The sequence below is a fragment of the Somniosus microcephalus genome, chromosome 1, assembly GCF_052327205.1.
Source record: "Somniosus microcephalus isolate GS21.2 chromosome 1, FLI_Smic_1.0, whole genome shotgun sequence".
Classification (NCBI taxonomy): Eukaryota; Metazoa; Chordata; class Chondrichthyes; order Squaliformes; family Somniosidae; genus Somniosus; species Somniosus microcephalus.
Genome location: NC_140987.1, coordinates 143,931,643 through 143,947,203, shown reverse-complemented (window position 1 = coordinate 143,947,203; position 15,561 = coordinate 143,931,643). Strand labels below are relative to the sequence as shown.

Sequence of the window (15,561 nt, the reverse complement as noted above, 5' to 3'; positions counted from 1 at the left end):
TACAGTCGCGGGTGAGGTTAGCGAACAAGGAGGGGGGGGACTTAAATGGTGCGTGGCGGGCGATTTAAAAGCTGCTGGCTGCAGACTGTGAGTGGGGGGAGGGGTCCGTCGTACGCTAATGTGACACTCTTAAGGTTGCACTGAAAATCCAACCCCAGTAGAACGGCAGCGCAAAGATGGGGCAGGACCAGGAGTTTAAAATTTTTGTATTCTGTGCCCCTTACTGAAAGGGTCACTACACAGTAGCCACCGACGTCCGCTGACTGGGCTTTGGAAGCCAAAGAGATCCGATGTCGCGTCGGCAGGACCGGGAGAGAGTAACTCCGCACCGTGTCTGGGTGGATAAAGCTCTCCGTGCTCCCGCTGTCAAAAAGGCAGGTAGTGGCGCGGCCGTTTACCTTAATGTCCATCATGGACCTGGACAGTTGATGAGGGAGAGATTGGTCCAGCGTCACGGAGGCCAGCGTATGGTCGAGCGAGTCGATGCGGTCGTCAGATGAGGCGGTGGTTGAGTCCGGGTCCCCCGTGGTTGAAGTTGGAGACGTCTGAGATGGCGGACAAAATGGCGGCGCCCATGGTCCCGATCCCCACGCGGCTGGGGAGTCCAAGATGGCGGACAAGATGGCTGCCCCCACGGTTTGCACGCGGCGCTGCTGGCGTTAGCGGTTTTACCTTTGCAGGCGCTGTCATAGTGTCCTTTCTTGCCGGAGCAGGTAGCGTTTCTCGCCGGGCAGCGTGCTCTGGGGTGTTTTGCCTGGCCACAAAAATAACATTTCTGTGCCTTGGACATCGCAGCAGCAGTTGAAGGTGGCGGTCCCATGACCCAAGGTTGTGGCGTCCACGTTGCGGAGTGGTTAGGGGAGAAGGCGTCCATATTCCTGTGGGCCGCGTCGAGCGAGAGCGCGAGGGACACTGCCTTTCTCAGGTCCATTTCTCCCTTTTCCAACAGTCTCTGCCGGGAGTAGTCGGACCTTAGACCCGCAACGAAAGCATCTAGGATCAGTCCCTCTGTGTGCTGCGGCTGATGCTTCTTTGCAATCGCAGTCTTGGCCGAGTATCCGTAGTGCCCGTAGGAAGGCCTCCACCGATTCCCCGGGCTGCTGTCTGCGGGATCTTAAGAGGTGCCGGGCATAGACCGTATTTACCGGGCGTGCGTATTGCCCTTTTAGCAGACCGATAGCTGCCGCGTAGGTCGTCGCGTCCTGGATTATTGTATAAACTTGGTGGCTCACCTTTGAGGCCAGGATTTCCAACTTGTTTTCATCCAGGGTCACAGTTGAGGCTTGCAGGTAGGCCTCGAAGCAACGCAGCCAATGCGTGAATTTGGTAGCCGAACCCGCCTCTTGGGGGTCTAGGTCCAGGCATGTTGGTCTGAGGGCTCGCAGCAGCTCCTGTTGCTCAGCGTTTGGTGCAGCAGCCTGCTGTTCAGCAAATGTCGACATTTTGTTTTTGCTAATAAAATTGATGCGCTATCAATTACTCATAAAAGACAGAGTTAAGAGAGTAACTAAAGGCTTTTATTAGCAAAGAACAGAGCATGCCTCTCGTGGTTGACTGGGTTCCAAGAAGGCAGGGGGCTGCAGGTCAATCACCTTTATACCTGGGCCTGTGTTGGTGGAGCCAGCCGAGACATGTTGAGGCATGCATAGGTACAACAGTGTGTAACAACAACAACAGTGGTTTACCACACCTAGCACAAAGGAAGTTGGCTGTGGTTGTTGGAGGTCATTCATCTCAATCACATGACATCACTGCAGGAGTTCCTCAGGGCAGTGTACTAGGCCCAACCATCTTCAGCTGTTTCATCAATGACCTTCCCTCCAACATAAGGTCAGAAGTGGGGATGTTCGCTGAAGATTGCACACTGTTCACCATTTGAGACTCGTCCGATACTGACGCTGTCCGTGTCCATATGCAGCAAGACCTGGACAACATTCAGACTTGGGCTGACAAGTGGCAAGTAACATTCGCACCACACAAGTGCCAGGCAATGACCATCACCAACAAGCGAGACTCTAACCATCTCCCCTTGACATTCAATGGCATTACCATCGCTGAATCCCCCACTATCAACATCCTGGAGGTTGCCATTGATCAGAAACTGAACTGGACCAGCCATATAAATACTGTGGCTACAAGAGCAGGCCAGAGGCTGGGAATTCTGCGGCGAGTGTCTCACCTCCTGACTCCCCAAAGCCTTTCCACCATCTACAAGGCACAAGTCAGGAGTGTGATGGAATACTCTCCACTTGCCTGGATGAGTGCAGCTCCAACAACACTAGAAGCGTGACACCATTCAGGATAAAGCAGCCCGCTTGATTGGCACACCATCCACCACCTTCAACATTCACTCCCTCCACCACCGGCACACTGGCTGCAGTGTGTACCATCTACAAGATGCACTGCAGCAACTCGCCAAAGCTCCTTCAACAGCACCTTCCAAACCCGCTACCTCTACCACTTAGAAGGACAAGGGCAGCAGACGCATGGGAAGATCACCACCTACAAGTTCCCCTCCAAGCCCCACACCATCCTGACTTGGACCTGTATTGCCGTTCCTTCACTGTCGCTGGGCCAAAATCCTGGAACTCCCTTCCTAACAGCACTGTGGGTGTACCTACACCATATGGACTGCAGCGGTTCAAGAAGGTGGCTCATCACCATCTTCTCAAGGGCAATTAGGGATGGCCACTAAATGCAGGCCTAGCCAGCGACGCCCACATCCCATCAATGAATTTAAAAAAAATAAATAAATAAAAAGAAATTGTGCAAGGAAATGTTACAGTTGACGCAAACAGGCGTAAGGGGATACCTCTGGCATGATTGATATATTCACCTGCCTGTCTTCAATGCATTAAATTCAGAATCCTCACCCCTGTTTACAAGTACTTTACAGCATCATCCCACCCTACCGTTACAACTTCCTTCATCCCCAGAACCTATCAATTTGCGGTTATGGAGAGTAGTCAGTGTAGTGTTGAGCCAAATGGTAAAGATATAGTTCAGTACTCCCAAGTTAAATCGTTATAGTATGTTTTTATATTTAGTATGTGGTTGCCAATGCCATGTCTATCCTGTTGCTGTATCCATTTATGTTGCAGATGATTTTTTTTTTTAAGGGTAGCCAGATTGAGTTTGAAACAAACACGTGCAGTTGATTTTAAGATGGACGCATAGAACGCTACCTTATTTAAGGTTATAGGCACAGTTCTGCTGCAAACAGCAGACTGTGGCATCTGATATTTACCTTTTTTGGCTCTGAAATACAGTCTCCTATTGGCTCTCCACAGTAAAATGGAGAGAGTGATATTGAAAGATCATTGATCTTTTCCCCTCCTCCTTAGTACTGAATGCTATCCCTCTGTTGCTCTTGTATTGGGAATTTTCTGCCAGTGAGACCTCTCAATATAAATTTAAACAAGGGGAATTATGATGCCATGAGACGGGAACTGAGTAGGTCTGATTGGACAACGTTCCTGGGAGGACTGGAGGTAGATAAACAATGGCAAACATTTAAAGATAGAATGACAAAATTGCAAAAATTGTTTATACCAATCTGGCATAAAAGGAAATCTAAAAAGGTGACTCAACCGTGGATAACAGGGGAAATTAGAGACAGCATAAAATCCAAAGATAGGGCGTATAAAATAGCCAAAAAAAGCGCCAGAGCGGAAGATTGGGAACAGTTTAAGATAGAGCAAAGGAGGGCAAAGGGCATAATCAAGAGGGGCAAAATAGCTTACGAAAACAAGCTGGCGGAAAATATAAAAACTAACTCCAAAAGCTTTTATAAGTATATCAAAAGGAAAAGACTGGTGAAAACCAAAGTTGGTCCATTGCAGTCAGATACGGGGGAATATATAATGGGAAATAAGGAAATGGCAGATCAACTAAATGCATACTTTGGGTCAGTCTTTACGAAGGAAGACACAAAAAACCTCCCTGGGATATCGGGAAAAATAGGGACATTGGCAAAGGAGGAACTGACGCAAATCAATATCTCTAAGGATATGGTGTTAAGGAAGCTAAAGGGATTGAAGGTGGACAAATCCCCAGGGCCTGATAACATGCATCCTAGGGTACTGAAGGAGGTGGCCCTAGAGATAGCGGATGCACTAAGGATGATTTTTCAGAATTCATTAGACTCGGGAACAGTGCCGATGGATTGGAGGGTAGCTAACGTTACCCCACTATTCAAAAAGGGGGGTAGGGAAAAAGCAGGTAATTACAGACCTGTAAGCCTTACATCAGTTGTGGGCAAAATGCTGGAGTCCATCATTAAGGATGAAATAGCGGAGCACTTAGCAAATGGGGACAGGATAGGACAGAGTCAACATGGATTTACAAAGGGTAAATCGTGCTTGACTAATCTATTGGAATTTTTTGAGGGAGTAACTGGTAGAATAGATGGGGGAGAGCCAGTAGATGTGGTGTACCTGGACTTCCAAAAGGCCTTCGATAAGGTCCCACATAAAAGATTAGCATGGAAAATTGAGGCTCATGGGATAAAGGGGAAAGTTTTGGCGTGGATAGGGAACTGGCTGTCAGATAGAAAACAGAGAGTTGGAATAAACGGCTCATTTTCTGAATGGCAGGCAGTAACAAGTGGGGTACCACAGGGATCTGTCCTGGGCCCCCAGCTGTTCACAATTTACATTAATGACCTGGATCAGGGAGTCGGATGCAGCATTTCCAAATTTGCAGACGACACTAAACTAGGAGGGGGGGTGGGCTCAGAGGAAGAGACCAGGAAGCTCCAGAGCGATTTGGACAGACTGGGCGATTGGGCGGATAAATGGCAGATGCACTATAATGTGGACAAGTGCGAAGTTATCCACCTTGGGTGCAGGAACGGGAGGGCAAATTATTATTTAAATGGCAATAGATTGGGAGAGGGGGAAGTACAGAGAGACCTGGGTGTTCTTGTACACCAGTCACTGAAGGCGAGCATGCAGGTGCAACAGGCGGTCAAGAAGGCAAACGGTATGCTGGCCTTCATAGCAAAAGGGTTAGAATACAGGAACAGGGATACCTTGCTGCAGCTGTACAGGGCACTGGTGAGACCACACCTCGAGTACTGTGTACAGTTTTGGTCGCCTCATCTGAGGAAGGATGTTCTTGCCATGGAGGGGGTGCAGCGGCGATTCACCAGGCTGATACCAGGAATGGCGGGAATGACCTATGAGGAGAGACTATGTAGTTTAGGGATGTACACACTGGAGTTTAGAAGATTGAGAGGGGACCTCATAGAAGTGTATAAAATTCTGACAGGTCTAGACAGACTGGATGCAGAAGGAATGTTTCCCTTGGCGGGTGAGAACAGAACTAGAGGACATAATTTAAGGATAAGGGCTAAACCATTTAGGACAGAGATGAGGGGGAATTTCTTCACTCAGAGAGTGGTGAACCTGTGGAACTCATTGCCACAGAGGGCAGTGTACGCCAGCTCATTAAATATATTTAAGAGGGAATTAGATATATTTCTACGGGCAAAAGGGGTTAAGGGTTACGGAGAGAAGGCGGGGACGGGATACTGAATTAAAGGATCAGCCATGATCTCATCGAATGGCGGAGCAGGCACGAAGGGCCGAATGGCCTACTCCTGCTCCTATCTTCTATGTATCTATGTATCTATGTAAATGGGGTGCTAATGGATCAGGATTGGCTGAGGATTGCAGCAATCCAAATGTGTGTGGACTTTTTTTGTTGGCTATCTGAGCAAGATGGACATTTAAAGTATACTTCCATAATTATGGTGGCGGAATATACTGTGTTATTTAGCATTTTATAGCAAAATGAGGCCATTTAGCCACTGTGCTTGCTCTCAAAGAGCTGTCCACTTACTCCCATTCCCTTTGCCCTTTCTCCATAGCCTTTTTTTTGCTTTTCAGATATTTCTCCACGTTTTAAAAAGCTATTATGGATTCTGCTTCTATTGTGCTTCCGGTAGGGAAAAAATCCTCATGCCTTTCCCTTTGTGCCCTCTAGTTACTGACTCCAAGAAGACAATTTTTAAAAATCAATCGGTGGAAATGTTTTTTCCTAATTCAAAACCTCAATTTTACGCATGCACATAGACGTGTATATGTATACGCGTACGCACTGACAGTCACTTGACATAGTCACTCACCTCAGGCATGAACCAGACTGTCCACAACCTTGGGTATCCTATTTCACCCTGAGCTGAGCTTCAATACCACACATACCATTACCACAAAATGTTGGAATACACTGCAGAAACATCAGCCTCTCAATAAAATAGGTTAATATTTTTGGTAGAGACCTTCATCGATGTTTTGGATGCAGGATGACTGTTTTTTCTTTTTAAATCCTGACTTCATACAAGCTCTGGGATTTGTGCAACAATTTCACTTATAGGAACTCTGCATCATGTAAATTGTAGGAGCTTGCCTTTTTATTGTAGCTTTTCTTTACCATTCGATTTCCTTAACTTTTCAGATTGAAGCTGTCACCAAGTCCATCTTCCCGTGTGACTGTTTCTCGTGCCACATCTAGCCGCAGTGTCCGCACAACTCGTGGAAAGAGAAAGCGCATTGATGTCGAAGAATCTGAGGCCAGTAGCAGTGTCAGCATCTCTCATCATGCTTCTGCCACAGGGAATGTTGTCATTGAGGAAGTGGATGTAGATGGCAAATTTATCCGTCTAAAGAACAGTTCTGAACAGGTATGAGTGGGAAAGAAACTAAGTAAAGGTTGCATCAAATGATTTTTAGGTATGCTGACATTTTTCAATATTTCTTAACAGGATCAACTTATGGGTGGCTGGGAGCTGACCAGAAAAATAGGCGATGAAACTGCCTCTTACAAGTTTACCACAAAGTATGTGTTGAAGGCTGGACAGACCACTGCTGTAAGTTTAATAAAGATTTTTGTTTAAGTGAGATACAGCTCTGTAAACACCAGGAAGGTGTAAGTTTAGCCTTGGGCCTGTGAGTTAGCTCATCTTTACTGGGGTGGGGGGAGGCGGTGGGAAAGAGAGCTAGTTAGCTTTAGTGTACTTGAGCTAGAAAAATCAGCCAGGGTTCTTGATTCTGATCGGTATCCAGTGCCCCGTGCTGAAATGGCTGTTCTGATTTTGGGATGGGGTGCTTATTTTCTCTGGGAGATAAAACCAGACTGTTTGCTTTTCAGTGTTGGTTTAAGAAAAAAGTGCTCTGCATGTACCCTGTGTACATACAGGATAAATTGTCAGGAGAGAATCCACAGTTCTGTGGTGTTTGCGGCAGCCCACATAAACAGAAGGCTGGATATTAACTAGTATTAATATATCTAATGCAGGAATGCCTCCAGTGAATGACCCCCTAAATTCCCTTTTTTAGTCAACCAGGTGACTGACATGCAGTTTCTTTTTGCCTGATGAGGTTGCACACCCTCTTTCCACAAGGACACACCCCACTTAAGTCCAGTGAAGTTTTGCATGAGGCAAGGTGGGAAACCTGAGTGTTGCAGAAGTACTACTGGAGTTTAAAAAGCTAAAACTGCAGTTTACCAGCACTGCACTAGTAAGGTTTCTGCTTCTTGTCCAGTAGGATCATCTTGCCTATTATGGCATTAGCTTGCAGAGTTACTTGTAGACAAGTGCATCTGCAGTATTTTGCAATTATATTATTGCTTAGCTTAGGCATTGGATTATTGAGCCAGTCGTAGGAATTGGATTATTGAGCCTGCCACAGAGTAACAACTGTTCCACTCATCAACCGGCTGATTTCTTGCTGCCAATTTGACCCAACAGACCCATTTGCTTCCCCTTCCACCCCCCCCCAAATGGGGATAGTCACTAGTAGGTTAGAAAACTGACTTGAATTTGAACTATTACAAGGTTGACGGGTATTAAAGTTCCTTACAAGTGGCATGGTGAGAAGCACAACTCGAGATTCAACTGTACCCAAATAGTTACTCTGTGGAACTTAAGCAGCTTCCTAACTCTCTGCGCACCAACCAAATAGGTGCCAAATCCTGGATATGAAGGTTTGAGCACACGTTTGTGTTCTTCGCTTCCAAGTAATGTCTTCCAGAAGCTGTATTTGAAGTCTCAAGTTTCTTCTCTAGCTGTGTGGCCAATGACACTGTGGTAGAAGTTGTTAAGCACAAGCTTGCAAAAACCAGTCACTTGCATCGAATTACTTAGATTTTATGTAGAATGTACAGCAGAGAAACAGGCCATACACACGAACATAAGAATTAGGACATGGGGTAGGCCATATGGGCCCCTTGAGCCTGCTCTGCCATTCAACAAAGATCATTGCTGATCTTTGATCCCAACTCCACTTTCCTGCCTGATACCAATATCCCTGGATTCCCCTAGAGTCCAAAGATCGATCTATCTCCGTCTTGACTATACTCAACGATTCAATATCCACAGCCCTTTGGGGTAGAGATTCCAAAGATTCACAACCCTCAGTGAAGAAATTCCTTCTCATCTCAGTCTTAAATGGCCGACCCCTTACCCTGAGACTATACTCTCCAGCCAGGAGAAACAACCTCTCTGCATCTACCCTATCCGTCTCCCTCAGAATCTTGTATGTTTCAATGAGGTCACCTCTCATTCTTCTAAGCTCCGGAGAGTATAGACTCAGTCTCTCCTCATAGGATAACCCTCTCATCCCAGGAATCAATCTAGTGAACCTTCATTGCACCGCCTCTAAGGCAAGTATGCCCTGCCTCCGATGAGGAGACCAAAACTGTGCACAGTACTTGGGTGTGTTTTTGCCAAAGCCCTGTATAATAGTAGCAAGACTTCCTTACTGTTGTACTCCCCTTTCCCTACCTTGTCTGACCAATGAATTTCGGGGTAGTTGAAATTCCCCATTATTATTATTTTCCCTAATTTGTTTGCATATTTCTTACTTCACCTCCCTTCCACTATTAGGTGGTCTGTAGACGACCCCTATTAGTGTGATTGATCCTTTTTTTATCCTTTATCGATCCACATGGATTCTGTTTCTGTTTTACTGATGGCTTACTTTTTTCTACTGCCATTATGTTACCTCTAAGTACAGCTATTCCACCTCCCCTTTCCCCCCCCCCCTTTCTAAATAGGTTATACCCTGCAATATTTAATTCCCAGTTCTGATTTTTTTCTGTAGCCATGTCTCTGTAATCCCTACTATATCTGGTTCCTCAACGTATTCTCGCCTCCAGTTCCCCTGTTTTATTACGGATCCTGTGTGCATTGCTGTACAGACAGTTTAACTCATTTTTAGTAGCCGTTCCTCTCATTTTAAGCCATCTTTTTACTTTCCTGTTCTCTAACTCTCTTCCCAGGCCATTTATGTCCTCCCTTAGTTTAGTCTGTCCCATGCTTTCCTGTCCACTGCTTAATTAAAAGTAGTCATGTAGTGACTTTACCAAAGATGTCTGCCATGAGGCTGACTCCCTGCTGAGGATTGAGTGCAACACCATGGTGGCGCATTTTATAAAAAAATAAAAATAAAAATAATTCCGTAGCTATTCTGTAATCGCCTGGTGTATATGCTTATTTTTCAATTATCACTGCAGATCTGGGCTGCTGATGCTGGTGTAACATCTACTCCTCCAACCAACCTCATCTGGAAGAACCAAAATGCTTGGGGCACTGGGACAGATGTGAAAGTAGTTCTCAAGAATTCTCAGGGAGAGGTAACACTTCTTTCAACTAATGGGAAAGCTTTGACTAAATCATGTATGTGCTGCATCATGCCAATAATCTCTTTCACCTGTTCCAAGATATCAAAGCTGAAGATGCTGCTGCAGCTGTGTTCACATGAAGGTGGAAGTATGTTTCATGGGTTTAAATGTATTGTTTCCAAACTTGTGAAAGGAAAAGGACATGGCGTGCTGAGGCGTGTGTACAATTTATTATGAATGAAAGTGCCGTCCAATATACTGAGACTATCAGTGTAAATGGTGCATATTTGCTGCAACTATGGCGGCTGAGATAGCTCCACTTCTTCAAAGTCTCCTCATTTGAGGAACAATGACTAAATCCCAGTACCAGTAATTAACTGCTGGAAGCATTCAGCAATGGGAAATGGAAATTTTGGAATATTTTATAAAATCTACAGGTGGTAAAGATTAAATTGATTTTTATATTTAAAGAAAAACTCCATGTAGGACAGTGGTTGCAATGCAGTTCAACAGTTTTGGGTTTAGTTTCTTCAGAAATTGATAATTTACTGCTTTTTCTTTAAAGGAAATGGCCGAGAGAACCACGATCTTCACCACCACTCTACTAGAGGAGGAGGAGGAGGAGGAAGAAGTTGAGATTAGAGATGAAGACCTCTTCCATCAACAAGTATGTTTTCATCTAACAATTGAAGTTTGTATAGTACACAAACTAAGTTAAATACACAGGGAGACGTTATTGTGGGCTGATGCTATGTTCTAAATTAGCTGTGGGAACATGCAAACTTTCAGTTCACACTGATGATGGATTGAATGAAGTGGAAGCAATAACTTGCATTTAAAGATTTTTTTTTTAAGTGGGGATGAGGGGGGAAGAAAGCGAACTCCTAGAACTATCCATCCAGGCATTATCAAAGTTGACTGAAATGTCTTGAGGTTTGTTTCCTTTTAACTTGCTATACAGTTTTTTGTTTTTGTGACTATTCTATAACATTTGATTTCTTTTTCGGTAAGTGGATATTTGTAAAAGGAAAATGGTTAACTCGATCATGCTTAGTTCTGACGCAGATCCTGGATAGGATGTGAAATTTTATGTTTATGTAACTGGAGGAAGAATAAATCTGGAATATGTTCATTTGTGCAAGACTCGAGGTCTATGATGGGGAAATCCTTACACTCCAGTAGCTGCTGTAGAGTATCACTTGATTCACTTCTCTTCAAACTTGGACTGAATGTGCGCTTTTATCAGTCCGACACAATAGCTCTAAACAAACAAGTGTTTTATTTACATAAGACTAATGAATTAACATATCCGAGATCTACATTCCTCTCCTTGATGCATAAAATAATAAAGATGCTGCTTTATTTTTCTCTAAACATAGCCTTAAATATAAACTTCAGCTATTCTATTGGCTAGCCCTAAACAAAGAACAGAGCCCTCAGGCTACTGGCTGCAGAACGGAAACTGCCTATAGATTGTCCCTTCAACCAAACATGAAGCCTAACCCATGATTGGATACCTGTGGCCACCAAGCTGTCAGAGGAATGCAGCAATTTTGGCCCCTTTTTAGAGGTGTCATATACAGCTGTCAATCAAACATATGACTTCAACGTAGGGGCATAATTCTTTGAAATGTGTCTGTGCCATGGGATCACCTCTGCAGTTATGCTGAAATGAAGAGCAGTATATGATTGCATCTCAGAATTACATTAGATAAAATTGCCTTTGTGTATATTAAATGAATAGCTGACAATGCAAAGGTGCTTGTCATTTTGTAATGCCCTTGGTTGAATAGCTGACGATGCCAAGGTGCTTGTCATTTTTCCCTTGGTTGAATTAGTTAATATCCAAATTTCCCCCACCACCACTTGTGTTGGCCCTAGTAACTTGCACCTTGTGGAGTCCTTGTAGCTACGCTGTCTGGTATGAGTTCATATATTTTCTGTTGGAAATACTTTTTGTATGACCTTTTAGTCTTAATCACTCACGTGCTGCTTCCAGCAATAAAAAATAAAATTTTAAATATTCAACATGTCCGTATTCTACGCTGACATTAAGAAAAATTGTGGTCGAGAGCTTTTCTCCCCTACCCCTCCAATTCTTCAGAAGTTGTACAAAGAAAAGAAAGAAAGCACTTGCACTTATATAGCGCCATTCATATCTCAAGACTTTCCAAAGAGCTTCTCTGCCAATGAATTACTTTTTGAAATGTACTCACTTATGTAGACAAATGTGGCAGCCAGTTTGCACTCAGCAAGGTGCCACAAACAGCAATTGAACCAATGTCGAGTTGATCTGTTCTTCGTGATAGCTAAGGGATAAATGTTGGCCAGAACACCATTGTCTTTGTCTTTTCAAGTGGACATAAAAGATCTCGGGCGGCCTTAGCTTAACATCTCCTCCAAAAAATGGCACCTTCAGTGCAATACTGAGGAAATGTGCATTGTTGAAGTATCCGCCTAGATTATGCATTGAACCCATGACCTTTTGACTCCGAGGCAACCTACCACTGAGTCAAGCTGACAGGATTTTTTTTTAATATGTATGCTAGGCTTTAGGTTTGAACTCCGCACGTAATCAGTACTGTAGCTCTGGGTGAGACACGTGGTCAAATCTGTCTCTGGCCTTGCCTGCTCCCTATCGCTGTAACCTTCTCTGCCATTACAACCCTCCAAAAACTGCATTCCTCCAACTCTGGCTTCTTCATCCCAAAATCCATTTACCACACTGTTAATGGGTGTGCCTTCAGCTATCTAGTTGCCAAGCTCTGGAATTCCCTCCCTACACACCTCTCCACCTCCTTTTTAAGACCCTTATTAAAAACCACCTCTTTGATCAAGCTTTGAGTCACCCCTCCTAATATCTCTAGATATTTGTCATTACTTTCTTTTATAAAGCAGTGATTTTTTTTTTTTTTTTACTTTAAATGGACAAAAAATGCAAATTGTTGCTTCACTGAACATCAAAATAGTAGTAACTGAGTCAAAAATCACAATGGGAGGAATTGACTTGTTCTGAATTCTACCAGTCCACCAAAACTGGCATTTTAAAACATTAAACTTGTATAATGGTTTTCTTTCTTTGTTCTGTAGGGAGATCCAAGAGCAGCTGATAGGAGCTGTGCAATAATGTGATCGTCTTCAAAGACAACTTTTCTTCAAAAACTCATTGCTGCCTACGTTAAACTTAATATCTAGAAATTCAAAATATTTTTGTATTTCAGTAATTTGTATTTTAGATATTTTGTTAATTTCTTTTTGTACACATGATATGGGTTCAGGGCTTTTTTTATACTATTACTGAGAATTTTTAGAACATTACAAGGACTAGAGTTTAAAAAAAAAAAAAAAAAAACCAGTGTGTGTAATTTTGAAACAAAACTAATGTGAATCATGGGTTTACAGATGAAACCAGTGAAAAGTAATTTGTCATTGCAGAAACTACAGTTATTTTGGAGCAACTTGCATTTGTGACTGGACCTCATAGTTAATATGTGCAGCGGGGAAAGGGGGAATAGGCATTTTGGTAATTACTTTTTTTGTAAATTTATAAATAGAACAGCACTGAACTTGATCTTTTTAAAAGTTTTTTTTAATTGTTTATACCAGGTTGGCAAAAATATACCACAGAAATTGGGATGAAGAAATTCTTCTGTTTGTAGCTTTGCCCCCTTTGTTAGATAGTGGTTGAGAACATGGTATGCTTGAATGCAGATGTTTTAATGAGTTTTAATGTAGCAATGGCCTACTTGGGTTTTCTTGGCAAATATGAATAAAATAAACATTGTTTAATAAAGCATTGTTACTTATCTATTTCTGAAATCAAACCTGCATCATCAAACTTGAAAAGTACCATGAAATGCAGCATTTCAAAACAACTGCTTTGACTAAAATGCCGACTGCTTTGCTGTTGAAATACCTTCGAATGAAGTATGCAGTTCAACTAAACTTGAAGATGGAAATGGGCCTTTTACTTGATGGCATTTACAACCTTGTCTTATGAACCCACTTTGTTCCTAATTTTTAAGATTGTGGTTGTGTAATGGTGGGCCTTGTAGGTGAACTGCAGGAGTGGCATTAGAGCATTTTACTTTGTGTACTGGAAAATTTAGATTTTATGTTGCAATGGCCAGGGCCAAAAATGTTTAGGGGAGGGGGTGAGAAGCATTTACCACTACAAGATTGGGAAGTTCCTTATGCAAGGAGTGTTCATCAGATCAGCCAGCTTCACCTAACCACTTGCCAGAGATCGGCAACAGTTGATTTGGACAGGTTGGGTGATTGGGCAGAAGCATGGCAGATACAATATAACGTGGATAAATGCGAGGTTATCCACTTTGGTGTCAAAAACAGGAAGGCAGATTACTATCTGTGGCAGTAGATTGGGAGAAGGGGAAGTGCAACGAGACCTGGGTGTCCTTGTGCACCAGTCACCTGAAGGTAAGCATGCAGGTGCAGCAGGCGGTTAAGAAGGCAAATGGTATGGTGGCCTTCGTAGCGAGAGGGTTTGAGTACAAGAACAAGGGTGTCTTGCTGCAGTTGTACAGGGCCTTGGTGAGACCACACTTTAAGTATTGTGTGCAGTTATGGTCACCTTATGAGGAAGGATGTTCTTGTCATGGAGGGAGTGCAGTGAAGATTCACCAGGCTGATACCTGGGATGGCAGGAATGATGTATGAGGAGAGATTGGGTCGATTGGGCTTATACTCGCTGGAGTTTAGAAGAATGAAAGGGGATCTCATTGAAACTTGTAAAATTCTAACAGGACTCGACAGACTTGATGCAGGAAGGATGTTCCCGATGGTCGGGGAGTCCAGAACCAGGGGTCACAATCTAAGGATAAGGGGTAAGCCATTTAGGACAGAGATGAGGAGGAATTTCTTCACCCAGAGAGTGGTGAACCTGTGGAATTCTCTACTACAGAAGGCAGTAGAGGCCAATTCATTAAATATATTCAAGAAGGAGTTGGATATATTTCTTAAGGCTAAAGGGATCAAGGGATATGGAGAGAAGGCAGGAACAGGGTACTGAATTTGGATGATCAGCCATGATCTCATTAAATGGCAGAGCAGGCTCGAGGGGCCGAATGGCTTACTCCTATCTTCTATGTTTTTATGTTTCTATCTGCTTCCTGAAGTACCCTTGGATACAAGGGGAAGCTGCTTGTGAGGAGAACTATGGTTCACAAATTTAAGGTGCATTGTCAGAGTAAGATGAATAATGTTGGCGCTGAGGCATGGAAAACTTCTAAATCGGTTGTACAGCCAGCTTTCTCCACCTTTTTTGTCTGCAATGTACCTTGCCCCAAAAGTATCTGCTACTGCCTTCTACGAATGCTATGATCCTTAAGTGAGATTGCTCATTTGTACTGAATTAGAGTGGCATTTTTGCATTGTTGGTGTCTTGAGGAATTGGGTTGAGTGATCACACTCTTCTTGCTAATAGAACATCTTGTCTGTGGATTGGATTAAAACGCTTGCTAACAGTACATAAAACAGCTCATTGCACCATTACACTTTGACTAGCTATATGGATGGTGGGGCTTGCTGTTCTTGCTCTTCCTGTCCAGATGCCCTAGGCCCACTACAACTTTGGAGATGGTCACGTGCGTACTGTAGGCCGCCACAGCAGTCGAAGCAGAACTGTTGTTCGAGTATGCCGAAGGTTTGCTCTGAGGTTTCTTGTGGCAACATAGCGCTCATTTATAGGCATCTCTGCCTGGGCTCAAGCCAAGTATTCGGAAGATAAACCTTGTTGCCAAGTAGCCAGCCTCTAACTTGATTGTCTCCGTGGGATAGAGGTCTGGCAGATGTTGAAGATATCTTGACTGCTGCAAGGAAATCGGGCATAGACCTGCATTACCCACTGCGTGTTGCAAACGAGCTGGGCGGTGAGGGAGAGGTACTGCTTTCTGTTGATATAAATGCCAGGCTCCT

General features: G+C 43.7%; 1 protein-coding gene across 1 annotated transcript in view; it reads left to right on the top strand.

Moving 5' to 3' along the window:
* Positions 1-13,420, top strand: part of lmnb1 (lamin B1) — a 96,983-nt gene extending 83,563 nt beyond the window's left edge. Inside the window, exons 7-11 of the mRNA XM_085986403.1 lie at positions 6,460-6,685; positions 6,767-6,871; positions 9,520-9,639; positions 10,193-10,294; positions 12,718-13,420. Of these exons, the coding sequence (XP_085842529.1) occupies positions 6,460-6,685; positions 6,767-6,871; positions 9,520-9,639; positions 10,193-10,294; positions 12,718-12,759 (595 nt within the window). The 3' untranslated portion in view covers positions 12,760-13,420. The remainder of the gene's footprint in view (positions 1-6,459; positions 6,686-6,766; positions 6,872-9,519; positions 9,640-10,192; positions 10,295-12,717) is intronic.
* Positions 13,421-15,561: the final 2,141 nt, after the last annotated feature.